This window comes from Miniopterus natalensis, chromosome 4 (assembly GCF_054644295.1).
Source record: "Miniopterus natalensis isolate mMinNat1 chromosome 4, mMinNat1.hap1, whole genome shotgun sequence".
Lineage (NCBI taxonomy): Eukaryota > Metazoa > Chordata > Mammalia > Chiroptera > Miniopteridae > Miniopterus > Miniopterus natalensis.
The window spans coordinates 59559373-59572680 of NC_142084.1; the positions used below are offsets into that span (position 1 = coordinate 59559373).

General features: G+C 40.9%; 1 protein-coding gene across 1 annotated transcript in view; it reads left to right on the forward strand.

The window, feature by feature from the left end:
- Positions 1–13308, forward strand: part of INTS9 (integrator complex subunit 9) — an 82947-nt gene that overhangs the window by 36712 nt on the left and 32927 nt on the right. Inside the window, exons 4-6 of the mRNA XM_016213861.2 lie at positions 2247–2309; positions 6387–6526; positions 8262–8348. Of these exons, the coding sequence (XP_016069347.1) occupies positions 2247–2309; positions 6387–6526; positions 8262–8348 (290 nt within the window). The remainder of the gene's footprint in view (positions 1–2246; positions 2310–6386; positions 6527–8261; positions 8349–13308) is intronic.

A 13308-nucleotide genomic window follows, 5' to 3' on the forward strand; every position in this document is an offset into this window, starting at 1 on the left:
AAAAATGTTAAAACTATAATTTTATACTTAAAAAAAAAAATCAGAGGTAAAAGGTTAAAAGCTTCAGAGCTCATCCATGCCATTTTCAGTCTTCTAAATTTTTTGTTTCCCAAGCCTCACAATTGAAAGACTGAATAAGTTTAAAGATCCTTAAAATGGTTCATCTAAATAAGGCAATTACTTCTTGTAATAGATATTGTTAAATAAAAAGGTGCTCTTTTTACAGAATTAATTCCTGTGAACTGCACCCCAACCTCAAGTGCAAGCCAAGTGCATAATTGGAAATGAGATTTCCCTCACAGTTAATCCATAAAATTATGTGACATTCAGGAACCTGTGTACCTGAAATCCGCCCACCTCTTCTGCTCCTGTAAATCATTCTCCCTGAGAAGGGTTCAGAAGCATCCCGTTACCAGTGCATTGTGAGCAAAATGACGCACCTGGGTACTGAGAGCATTTCATTAGAAGAGAGTGGTGAATAGAATACAGTGACATTGTAAGTGCGCAGAATGGCAAACGTGCTTCTGCAGCCGGGAGGGAGCGCCTCAGAGGACGTGTTGTCACATGGGGTAGGCATGCCCTGATATGTAGCCTTGTGGGGAAGAAGATTATGTAGCCAGTTTGAGACCAGGCAGGGCTTTGAAATTTCCCAGGATTTGTCTGCAATCATTTTTAACCTCATCCTAAGGGAGTTGGGAGTCTTTTCCCATTAAACATAATTGCTTATTTATTTTTAGCTGGCAGATGCATTGTAATTAAGAACTGTTTGCCGTCTCTTTTTGGCTCAGCCTTTCACTGGTTAAATGGTATTCCTGTAAGGAAAGGAACCAGAGTTTACAGTGAAAGGCAAGGGGAGAAAATATTCTATCAGGGTTCTGATATGAGACTTGTAAAATTCTGAAGGAAAAAAACACATATAGTTAATAGCCTACCTTCAGATAAAGGTTGAGAGTAAAATTATTCAGACTCAAATATAAACAGAGATACATTTATGTGAATATATGGAAATATATGTTCAGTAACTAATGAAAACACCGTGGAACAAAATTCTCTTTCTGGAAAGAGCAAACTGTAACCAAACTGTATTTTTTTATGAAGTCATAGATAGCTTTAACCTTGATGGAACAAAAAGTTCTCCATAGATTTCAGTTTCAAGGGTCAGTGAGGGAAGGCAGCAACTCTGGTGGCTTTCTGGAGGCATTGTAGCAGACCCTGTCGGTGGCCCACTCACGTCTCTTCAGTGTGCTCTGCCGTACTTCAGCTGCCAGTACCTGGATGGTTTGCCAGAGAGTTTTTCCGGCAACTGTAAAATGCAGAAGTTGCTATATAAATATCTCAGATTCCATGCCCCTGGGTAGGATAACTCCAAGGTATATGCTGATACACCAGAGTGTCCCCATGGATTTAGTCCCACTTGCCCACAGTGATATATAGCTCAGTAACACATCCATTATCGGCCATCTTCCTTTCCCTTTATCACTTGCCCTTCCTCCCCCTGTTTTCAGCACCTTCCATATAAGCCTGCGCTTGCCCTTTTCTCAGGGATATTTGTGAGGGAGTGCAAACTAAGACAGGCATATCAAATGTGGTAGGTCATGGGCAGGGTGGGGAGTTATACTACAAGTATACTTTTTTTCTTTTGAATGATTACATTTGGTTTATAATCAGTCCCAGATAAATTGTATGATCTGCAAGGACAAAGATTATATTCATGAAGGTGATGGGGGGGTAGTTTAATTCCTACCCTCTATTCTTCATCTCCCTGCTTACTTGCCCCTTGCCCCTTGATTGCAATAGCAAAATTGCTGGAGGTGCTTGTTATAAATACAGGTTCCATGACCACATCCCCAGAGTTTCGATCCCTTGGGTCTTAGGGCCCATTGACTTCATCAGTGTTCCCAGAGTATTCTGATGTTGCTGGTATGGTCTACATAACTGTTATTCGGCAAGCATCGGATCATGAATTATGGAAGCAGCATGTGTAGACACATGGCTTCCTCAAACGGCATAAAGAAATAGCACTCAGGTCCTGAGCCGGCCACCTACCAGCATTTTTAATCCTGAATGAGACACCTAACCTCCCTGAGCCTAAACTGGAAACAGTTGGCCTACATCACCTTCTAGCTTCCCTCCAACTCTAGCAGTGTGTGATTCTTCATGGAAAGTTTGTTTTGGGGATGAAATTTCTTTGTTGCTGTATCTGTTGGATATTTCGTCCTAGACTTTTTCCTTTTCATTTCTTTTAGGAGCTAAAGGAGTGCTCAGGTCATGTATTTGTGGATTCTGTGCCTGAATTCTGCTTACCAGAGGTAAGATTAAAGTGAATCTCACTGTAGAAACAAAGCATATCTTGTCATCTCTCAAAATGAAGTCAAGAAATAATTTTAAGGGGCTTAGCTGCTTCTTCTCAAGTTGAAATGAATCTGTTGTTTCACTCGCTTTGTTATACAGCTGAAATATCATTTAGGAGTTCTTTCTGTTGCCTGGTAATCATTTGTTACTCTCTTCTTCCTGTTCCTAGCTCTTTCCATAATCCCCAGTGACACTTGTACTAGGGCGTAGTTTTGAGCCAGGTAAGGAAATAACTCAGGCCTTTCAGTTTTGTAATTATACTGCCTGTGACTTAGATTAGCCCTACTTTTCCCAGTCTTGCTTAGAGTGGGTAACTGCAAATCTCTGTTATTCAGCCAGTGCAATAAACTGTAAAAATTCTTGCTACCTGAAAGATCATATTTTGAATATTGCTTGAAATTCACAGATTCTGAACTGAGTTATGGATGTCTGTCATTTATATATTGTTATCATAGTGAGACTTATAAGAGTCGGATGCCAGTTTCATCCTGTAAAGGAAACAAAGATTATTTTCCATTAGTTTTAAAGGAAACTAATCTCAGCTGACAGGCCCAATCCCCGGAGGGTCCTGGGTGGAGCTCGAAGCAGACAGATGAAGTGCAGGGAAGCCAGTAGCTACTCCAGGGTTCCTGAGGAAATCAATGAGAAGCTACCATTCTGTCTTTTCCTTGCACCCAGTGGATGATAGCACCCGTAGAAAATATCTTCACAGTCCAGTGCAAAGAGAAAAGAAATGTAGAGTGCTGTTTCCCTTATTTTTGTCCTCCCTCCCTCTCTTTCCATTGCTACACTTTCTTTGATACCCTATAGATAAACATTTTTCTCTTTAAAGTTTGTGTATGTGCCCTTTGGGGTACCAGAGTGAAAGAAAGGAGGGGAAACAAAGAAGGACATGGTCATTGAAGGTAGCAGAAAAGGGAGAGAGTTTGAGGTAAAGTAGTAAGAATAAGGGTGAAGGAAGACAGTTTTCAAGAATCCTGAGCTCGCCCTGGCCAGTTTTGCTCAGTGGTTAGAGTGTCAGCCCGTGGACTGAAGGGTCTCTGGTTCGATTCTGGTCAAGGGCACATAACTCGGTTGCAGGCTCAATCCCTGGCCCCGGTTGGGATGCGTGCGGGAGGCAACCAATCGATGTGTCTGTCACATCGATGTTTCTCTGTCTCTCCCCCTCCTTTCCACTCTCTCTATAAATAAATAAATAAAACTTTTATTCATTTCCCCCAAAAAAAGAATCCTGAGCTCTCCCTACTGGCAATTAGTCTTTTTGCCACCTTCATTTGTCATTGGTGGGGCAGTTCTCCATCTGTTCACAGACTCCTAATCCCAGGTGCTGTGTGAATTTTCAGTTTACTACACATGGCACCGACTGCTACAGCCTTCAGTTTATGGACAACAGCATGGGATCTGTGAATTGGTGTTCTCATGACTTTTACCTGCTCCACAGAATGCTAAACTTTGAAATTAGGCAGTTACCATTTCATAGTTCACCTTTTGGCAAGCTAGAAGAGTATTGATATATTTAGGATTCTAGAGCCATATAAGTCTTTTCAACTTATGTTATAACTTGTGGGTTATAACAAGTTAGTAATAGTTGCTATTTTAAGGTAGAACCAGGGCATTGTATGATCAAGAGAAAGTAGGAGAGTTGAAGAATCAGGAGAAGAGGTACTTACTGCAATCCACTCTTCACTGACTTGGGTGAGTCGAGCAAACCTAATCCCAGTCCTCATGGAATTTATCATTTATAATCTTGTACAACTACCTTAAACATCTTAATGTTCCCTAAAGTCTACACCATGGACTGCATATGAGGCCCAGGACAGTATAGTAAGCAACCAGTAAATGAAGGTAGTTTTGACCCAGGTTATGATCTATAGAACCAAGTGTCCGTATACAGGAAATTTAAAATTAAAATAATCTTTATTGGATTTCACTGAGTGAAAGTATGTAAGTAAATATATAAGTGTGAGTATATAAATGTGGTTTGGCTATTAAATTTATTTCTCAGAGGAAAAATGTTTAGACACTGTTGAAATATATACAGACAGAATATATATACATGTTTTCTTCTAACTGTCCTCACCAAATTTCTCATCATTCTAGACTCGGCTGATTCTCAGACATTAAGGAGAAATTTCAAATATCCTTACCCAGATCCTATACATGGGAAGGAGGGAAGGTAGAGAAGCTTCTGAGCTTTACTGTTGCTTCAGCTGTCCCTTCCTGTTTTCTTCTGGATCTGTCACTCTGCTACCCTGTCTTCATTTCTTTGTTTGTTTAAAAATGGTCCTAGAGAGGGGGTGGGAACAGGACCAGCAGAATGCTACATGACCTTTCATGATGAGGATATGTCTTGGAAGTGCAGTGTATGGCATGGAGTGAAGGGTGATGTAAATTGAATATTTTCATTAAGCATTTTATTCACACAGATTGCCATTGCCATTGCCCTTGCCCTAAGCAGTACGTAGCTTTTAACCTCAAATCTACATGTGGTCCCCAGGAGCTGATTATGCCTTGGCAGCTTTATTAAATTAACTTATTTCATATGTGAAGTCATTCAACCAGAAAATACCCACAGCCAAAGTGGTACATTGGCTCTATCACTTGCAAAGATGGCACAGGTGTCTTTGTTACTTCTTCTCTGTGGGGGACATATTAGCTCAGTGACCAATTCTTCTGACTTTCTTGCTATCCTTTTGTACCATGCAGTTTCCCAGGGGTGACTTCTGTGAGGGGGGAACTCACTGGTTGAGATGATGTTTCTGAGCCATAGCGCCTCACTTTCCCCCATAGAAGGTGCCACCTGTCACTACATTCCTCCCACAACAGCTGGGAGGGGACAGAGATGAGTCAGCGGGATTCTTGACCTGAGAGACATTTAATGTTTGAGGGGCAAAGTGATACTTTGAGTTGCCATTTTACAGAGTGATAACTGCCATCAGAGGTACATACATGAAGTGCCTTGGTTGTTCTGAGAAAGAAGTGGTTTCATTCATCTGAGCAAATCAGGAAAGCTTAGTGGAGGAAGAGAATTGAGCTTTAAAAGAGGTAGGACTTAAATTTATGGGAAAATTGTTTCCTTCTAAGACAGTTTTCATAAAATTTACTAAACATGGTAGCATTTTTCCCTCTCCTGCCAACCTGTCTTTGCCATTTTTACATGATCTTAATGAGAAAAGAGGTAGATGTAGGGTTAAGACTAGGATAGAGCCCCGCCAGCATAGCTCAGCAGTTGAGCATTGACCTTTGATCCAGGAGATCGAGGTTCAATTCCCTGTCAGGGCACATGCCCGGGTTGCTGGCTCGATTCCCAGCAGGGGGCGTGCAGGAGGCAGCCGATCAATGACTCTGTCTCATCACTGATGTTTCTATCTCTCTCTCTTCCTCTCCTTTTCTCTCTCCGAAATCAATAAAGATTTTTTTTTAAAAAGACTAGGGTAGAATAAGAGAGTATAATTTCCTTTCGGCTCTATATCCAGCACTAGTGGTCAAAAGTTACCTTAAAAATATAAACTAAAGTAAAGTAAAGTAGAGTAAATTAAAAAGTAAGGAGTAAAGAAGTAAAGGAAAAAAGTAAACTGAAGTAAGTAAATAAAATAAAAGTTGGTTCCCACATTTGACTTGAGCTGGTTTCCATGTGCTGCTCCCTCTGTTCCTCAACCCATAGCGGTGGTGTGTTGCATTCTAGTTCCCCTCACAGCTTATATTGTGCTCTCTGCGTCATGGTACCTGGTTTCGCCTGCCAGGAGCAGCAGCTGAAGGGCTGTTATTTATCCTCTTGTCTGACTCAGAACTCTGGTTTAGCAAAATCAGGGTGCTGCTGGTGGACTGGCTGCATTCTCGTTGTTAGCCGTCCTGTCTTACTTAACGTCAATGTTAGGAAATATCCTAAAGTGAGAATAGAAATGTTGCAGGGAGGCCATCATTATTCTGTAGTACAGAACTACTCTGCATTCTGACAGCATCATTTTTCAGTCACATCATGTTGATCTATGTGCTCTGAACAGATATGTATCATCCCCCTCCTTTCTTTTCAGACGGAGCTAATAGATCTGTCTACGGTGGATGTGATCCTCATCTCTAACTACCACTGCATGATGGCACTGCCCTATATCACTGAGCATACCGGCTTCACAGGCACGGTGTATGCCACGGAGCCTACCGTGCAGATCGGCAGGTGAGACTGTTCTTACCCGTTAGTATGACGCTCAGAACTCCTTCCCTCACTGGTGACTGTTTAATGGAGTGTTGTGCCAGGAGTGATTGTTATTGACTCTGAGCAGCTGACCCAGAGAACAGGAATCTCCTAGAGACTGTTGCTGCCAGTAGTCTTCACTGGCCTTTTTTTTCCTTTTTTTTTTTTTTTTTTTTGTATCAGAACTGGAAGGAGTTCCCAGAGACAGCTCCTCTGTGCAGATGATAGTAACTAGGGGAGGTAACATTTAGTAAGATGCCACAACATGCACTGCAAAGAGCTTCAGGAGAAAGGAACATAGCATATTTAAGAAAAGAAGAAATTTTATTACTTTGCTTTCAAAATTTCCCCCGTTATGAATTTGTGCAGACTGTAAGTGCAGACAGCATGTAGAAAACAGGATAAGTCATTAGATGGGTAAGTTGTCTGGATGTTACAAGAGTGAAACTCAGAACTCTAAGGAATAAAACCTCAGGCCTTCCTTTGACCTGGAATACTCTGCTGTGTCTTTTCTCTACCCCTCCTGAGCCTTCCTGGTTGCTGCAAGTAACCATAGCATCAGTTAGTGAGAAGAAAATTACCCCAGGAAAAAGAATTGTGTGGAAGCAAACTCACAAATGTAGTATAGGTGCAACTATCAAGACCAAAAATACGGTTTCTAGTGTCAAATCACATTACCTGCAGTGAGTACAGAAAAACATAAGGGATCTGAGGAAGAGATAGATGGATCAGTCAGTGAGAGGAAAAGCTGAATACATTGGCCTCTAGTCTGAAAAAGTTAAAGCAAGAGAATGGACAAACCCGTGACTGTTCTGAAAGCTACAACCAGAATGGTAATGAGCCTGGATCCCAGATCTTAGAATACTGGAACTTCTGCTCCTTCGAGATGAAAGAAGGGGATGGTATTAGGAATAAATAGACAAATGGAAATGAAGTGCTAATGCATTTATGGTTGATTGGGAGAGGATTGAAGTCAGTACAGATCATCTCTACTGGATTATGCAACGGGTTTCACACTGTTGAAAATCTGCTTCTAGCTTTTTGGTCATCCTGTAGTTATCCAGGATTCTGACCATGAATCCCTCAGAGCATGCAGATCATTGATCCCATTGCGCGGGGCTTTTCTTACATTCCTGCAGCTGTGATTCTGTGGTAATCCATCTCTCTGTCTGCATAGCCTGCCCTTTTGCAGGTCCTTGAGTTAGGTTTTTAGGATCAGTCTTTAGAGTATTTTTTCCGTATGGAATTTTGTTAATCCCTAAGAGACACATTAAGAAAAACTTACTCTACCAGTGTAAATTGTCCATTTAATATCATTTAAAAAAAATTCTGCTCATTCCTTCTGCCACCAACATCGGGTACTTCACTGTCATTTAACTTTTTCTCTTTGTATTTTTAGATACATAAAGGCAGAGTGAGAATTAAACTATAGACCTATCTATTTCAGTGCTTAGAGATGAGAACATAACCAGGCTTGTTTTAAAGGTGAATTAAATCATTTATATTCTGAATTTTTAACATGGAAATTCAATAGAAGGCTAGATTTGTATTCAACTTTATGTAAAATGGTGCCCACATTTATATGCAACAGAGAGAAATATGATTGGGGAGGGGGAAAGCAGATAAGCCCATTTCTCTTGGCTACAGTGTTAGAGTGCAGTGTTTCTCTAATTCTTGTATGAGTGTTCATCACTTTTTTTTCTTTGTTTAAACTCAGGCTTCTCATGGAAGAGCTGGTGAATTTCATTGAAAGAGTGCCCAAGGCTCAGTCTGCCTCCTTGTGGAAGAACAAGGACATTCAGCGGTGAGCAGAAGGCTGGTCTGTGCCCCTACAGTACTGCCTTAGAGTCTCGTCTCCCTGTTTTATGAAAGGGTTATGTTTCATTCAACCAGTGTATTTTGAGAGGCAACCATGCCATGTGTAAGGCACTGTTCAGGGCCTGGGAGTTTTTTAAAAATTAGTAAGACGTTTGGCTCTGTCTTTGAGGTATTCAGAGGTTCATGGAAATCAGACAATTAACAGGTGAATTACAAATGGGGTGGGTGTATTAGAATTAATGCTTGATCACAGTGCTGTAGGCACTCAGAAAGTGAAGAACTCTCTGTGCTTATGGAAGCTGAGGAGGACTTTCCTTAGGAGATGACTTTCTTCTTGGGGAAAGAAAAAGACTTCTCCAGATAGAAAAGATTAAATCACAGTACCCCAGGATATAGTGTATTCAGGGAACAGGGAGAAGTTCAGGGTGGATTAGACTGGGTAGAGTGGAGAAGAGAAAGATGAAACTAAAGAGGAACATTGAGGTAAGATAATGAAGAAACTGATGTGTAAAGTTGGAATATTATTGAGGGTGGAATATTATTGAATATTACCTGTCAGTGGAGGTTTATAAGGAGGAGAATGATGTGATCGCATATTTGTTCTGGGGAAGGTAACTCTGGAAGCAGCACGGAGAGTGGATGGAAGTACAGAGATGGGGCAGGAGACCAGCAGGAAGACTGTCAGAAACCCAGAGGACAGAACAAAGTCCTGAACCAAGGCAGTAGCAATGAGCATGGAGAGTCTAACTTAAAAGAAATTTCTGCAGTAGAATTAAAAAGAATTGGTAAGAATCGTGAAAGAGGCTGTGAAGTTGTATTTAGGAAGGTAAGAGGAGCACTGAGTAGAAGCCAAAGGGAAAAAGAAGTTTCCCCAAACCCGGGCTTGTCAGTGGTCTCAGGCACTGCAGACACATCGTCACGTAAGATGGCGAGGCTCTGGCTGTGGACATTCCAGAGAGGTTAGTTTCAGTAGAGTCCTAGGATCAGAAACCAGATGACAAGAGGTAAAATAAGTAGAAATATAATAGAGGAGGCAAGGAGGCAGCTTGATTCCACTTCCGTGCTCTCACATTTAATTGGCAGTGGAGGACAGCAGTCAGTCTTTACATACTGCTGTTTCTCTAACCCTGCCAACTGCTGCCCTCACCTCCAGGCACCACAGTCGGCCCAGCCTTCCGGGGCTGGCATCCAGAGTCAAGTCAGAGCTTGTCTGGGACTTCTCAAGTAGCATGTGTTCCATGCACTCCTACCCGAGGCCTCTCTCTCCATCTGTCTTGCCATCAAGTACTCTTTCCCTCTAGATCAGTGATTTGTTCGCCATCTGGTTATCTAAACTTCAGAGTGTCTTAGGTTTTTGAATATTCTTACTTCAAGAATACACATATGTAGCTAGGAGAACATGCTTTGTTTTTATACTGTAACTGTTTCAGAGTTAGAGCATGTGAGTCTCCTCTATGCATTCCTTTGTATATGAGTTATTTTATTTGGCATATGTAGCACTGTTCTCAGTGTTTTATTTAATAAGTTTAATTTCTTTTTTTCTTTTTTCAATCCTCACCTGAGGACATGTTCATTGATTGGGAGGGAGGGAGGGCGGGACGGAGGGAGGGAGGGAGGAGAGAGGAGAGAAGAAGAGAGAAACAGAAATGTTGATGTGAGAAACATGGACTGAACCGGCAACCCAGGTATGTGTCCTGACCAGAAATCGAACCCACAACATTTTGGTGTACTGGACAAGGCTCCAACCAACTGAGCCACACCGTCCAGGGTAAATTTAATTTTTTAACATTATCACTGTACAGAAGAGAAAACAGGCATAGAGATGTTAAATCATAGCTTGAGATCACCCAACTCTGGAGCTACGGTAGGATTTGGATTCAAACCCAGACTGACAGTCAGGCTAGTCTGGTTCCAGAGTCTCTGCTCTTAACCACTGTGCTGGGCCACCATTTGGGGACACACATGCCTCTTCTCATGTTTGTGTGAGACCCCTCTCGTGAGAGAGGAGGAAGGATGTATAACTGTACATTCTGTCTTGTGTTTTATGGGTCTTCTTCATGCCTCTGTGTCCTCAGTTGGGGATATGGTGTCTGTCTGGCTTCACGTTAGGAAATATTTTCTGGACACGCACATGTCTGAGTCTTTAAATGGTTTCCTTGACCTGCCCACCCACCTGCTTAGTTAGGGACCCCTCCCCTCCTCATTTTACATTCTTACTCTCAGCTCCTTTCCTCCTGCCATTGTTATACCTTCTTTCTCTCTCCCATGTGCTCCCTGGACCACATCAGACCCAGACTTCTACATCCCCTACCTTGGAAATCTTAGGACTTTGTTTTCTTCCCCCGTGGAGCATGTATGCCTTGGCTTCCCTTACTTCCTCCTTTTAAATTTATACCCTTTATTATAATCTGCTGCAAATAATTTTGGCACCAGAAACAACGTTCAAAGGTCACTGTTTCCTGACTCCCAAACCGTGGGCCAAGTCCTAGGAAGGTCCAAGTCCTTATTTTGCCTTTTCTTCCATGACCTTGGGCAGAGTCCTTGGCAGTTTTCCTTTGCCTCCCATTCTTTATAAAATACAAGATAACTGGCTCCCAAAAAAGTGCCATTGTATGTTAGGGAGAAGGATAAATTGAGCTTGAAGAAGCAGAAGGCTAGGGAGGGGGCCTGAAAGTTATTTTTTAAAAATCTTAGGAAATTTCCCTTTTTAAAAAAGGTGCTAATCAAAATAGAATCTTAAATTTGCTGTTTCGCCACCTGGTGGGCAAAAGTCAGAGATTTGAAAACCAACTTGGTAAAGGAGCAAGGACAATGATGTTGACTACTGGAGAAAACCATATTTCATTATTTCATATGTCATGACCATATTTCTGATCCTGGTCAAGTATTTTGTTTTGGGTTTTAAGCATGAGATGAACCATACATATCGATAGAGAAGGAGAAGAGTCTAATTATGGGAAAGAATATGTTGATGCATTAGAAAGACAAACCAAGAAAGCTGTCTTCTTTTTTTCTCCTGGATAAACTCAGCATACATACTAGAAGTAGTAGAAGAATTTGAAGAGTTGTTTTATAGTTCACATCAGACAAAAGAGTTCTTTTGAAATACCCACCTCGAATTTGACCTTGGGCCAGAATGCTAAAAGTACTTTATTTGTATAACATTTATGCTAAAGGATTTACATCACTTTATTTTTAAATATATCTTTATTGATTTCAGAGAGAGGGAGAGAGAGAGATAGAAACATCAGTGATGAGAGAGTCATTGCCCAGCTGCCTCCTGCACTCCCCCGACTGGGAATCCCGTAACCTGGGCATGTTCCCTGACCAGGAATTAAATCTTGATCTCCTGGGTCCTAGGCTGATGCTCAACTGCTGAGCTACACTGGCCGGGCAGATTTATGTCCCTTTAAAATTTCTCTGTCACAAGCCAGTTGATCTCTAGTGCCCCAGAGTACTACGGCATACGATATGGAGAAACTGGTTTTTGCTGTCTAGTATGTTAACATTTCTTCCAGGTGATATGTCTTCTCTTTTTATTTATTTTTTAATTTAATTCCTGCACTTTCCTTATCTGATTCCTCTAAAGTAGGCGTCACAAACTCAGATGTCTCCAGGGATGGGGAAGATAAGTATAGGAGTGAGGGGGGGCAGCCAGGAAGTGTGGATCAGAGACCTCACCTCTCTAGTGGAGCAGCTGACAGCTGATTGTGGCCATATGGGAATGTGGGCCTGTCACTGCCAAGTCTTCCTTTTTTTTTAAGAGGAGTTCAAAATTTGGATGTTTTAAATGTCATGTCTTAAAATCTTTTCAAATTCTTCGCTCCATTAAAATAAAATCCTGTATGATCCAGGTAAAAACACCTCTGTGAATTGGATTTGAGGTTTGAGCCCCCAACTTTTTACTTCTACTGAAACCTTATATAGATAATCTCTTGGTTAAGTGTCTCAAATTAATGCATCTTAGTAGCTTAAGTTACTAATAAGACCATCAACTAAAGAAAACAATAAATTAAAATCTTTCTTACTCATTGGTCAAAGGAGTTTGACAAATTCCCTTAAATCATTTTTCTTAAATCATAGTTTGAATTAGCATTTGATTTAGTATTAGTATGTATACCCCAAAAAGCAATTACTCTTGCTTTTTGGCAGCTGTCTGACTCTCTGCTTCAGGTGACACTTCTACTGAGATTTATTTAGAAGTTAACCATCCTTCTTCCTCATTCTGACGTTGCAGTTTAGTCTTTTTGAAAAATAGAGATTTTGAAGGGTAGGAAAAGGAGAATCCCTTGTAATACAATTTTTGAGTCTCTGACTTTCCCATACCCACTTCAAAGTTTAGGTTTTTTAATGGGAAAATTCAAAGCAAAATATCCCACTTACGAAACTAACCCAGCCTCTAGCATTTTTTGTTTAAAGCTGCCATTTTTGTATAAGACTAGAAATCTGCAATTATAATTAAGGATATTGTCATAGTCCTCACAAGCATTAAGGAATTATGCATTGATATATTCCTGGCTGAAATGTTTGGGCAGTTTTCAGTACTTGTTGTAGCTTAAAATGTGGGTTCATACCTTATAGAAGATATAAAAGAAAAAACAAGCATATTGTAGTTGAAGCTCCTCTGCTCTGACACTTCTTTGGTATTTATGGAGGAATTTATCAGGCCTAACTCTAGTAGGAAGAAAATTAAAGCTATGGGCGTGGAGGTCAAATAGACTGGTGTTTGAATTTCAGATCTGCTTCTTAGTAACTGCAGCAGTTTATTTCCTCTAGGCTGTTTCCTCATTTATAAACTAGGAATAATATTAGCAACTTCACAGGGTTGTTGGGAGGATTAAATAAGCAATATGAGTAGAGTCTTTTTTATGGTGCCAAGCACATAGTAGGTGCTCAGTAAACACCCGTATCCTTTTACCCTTCAGTGATGCACTTGGCTCGCATAG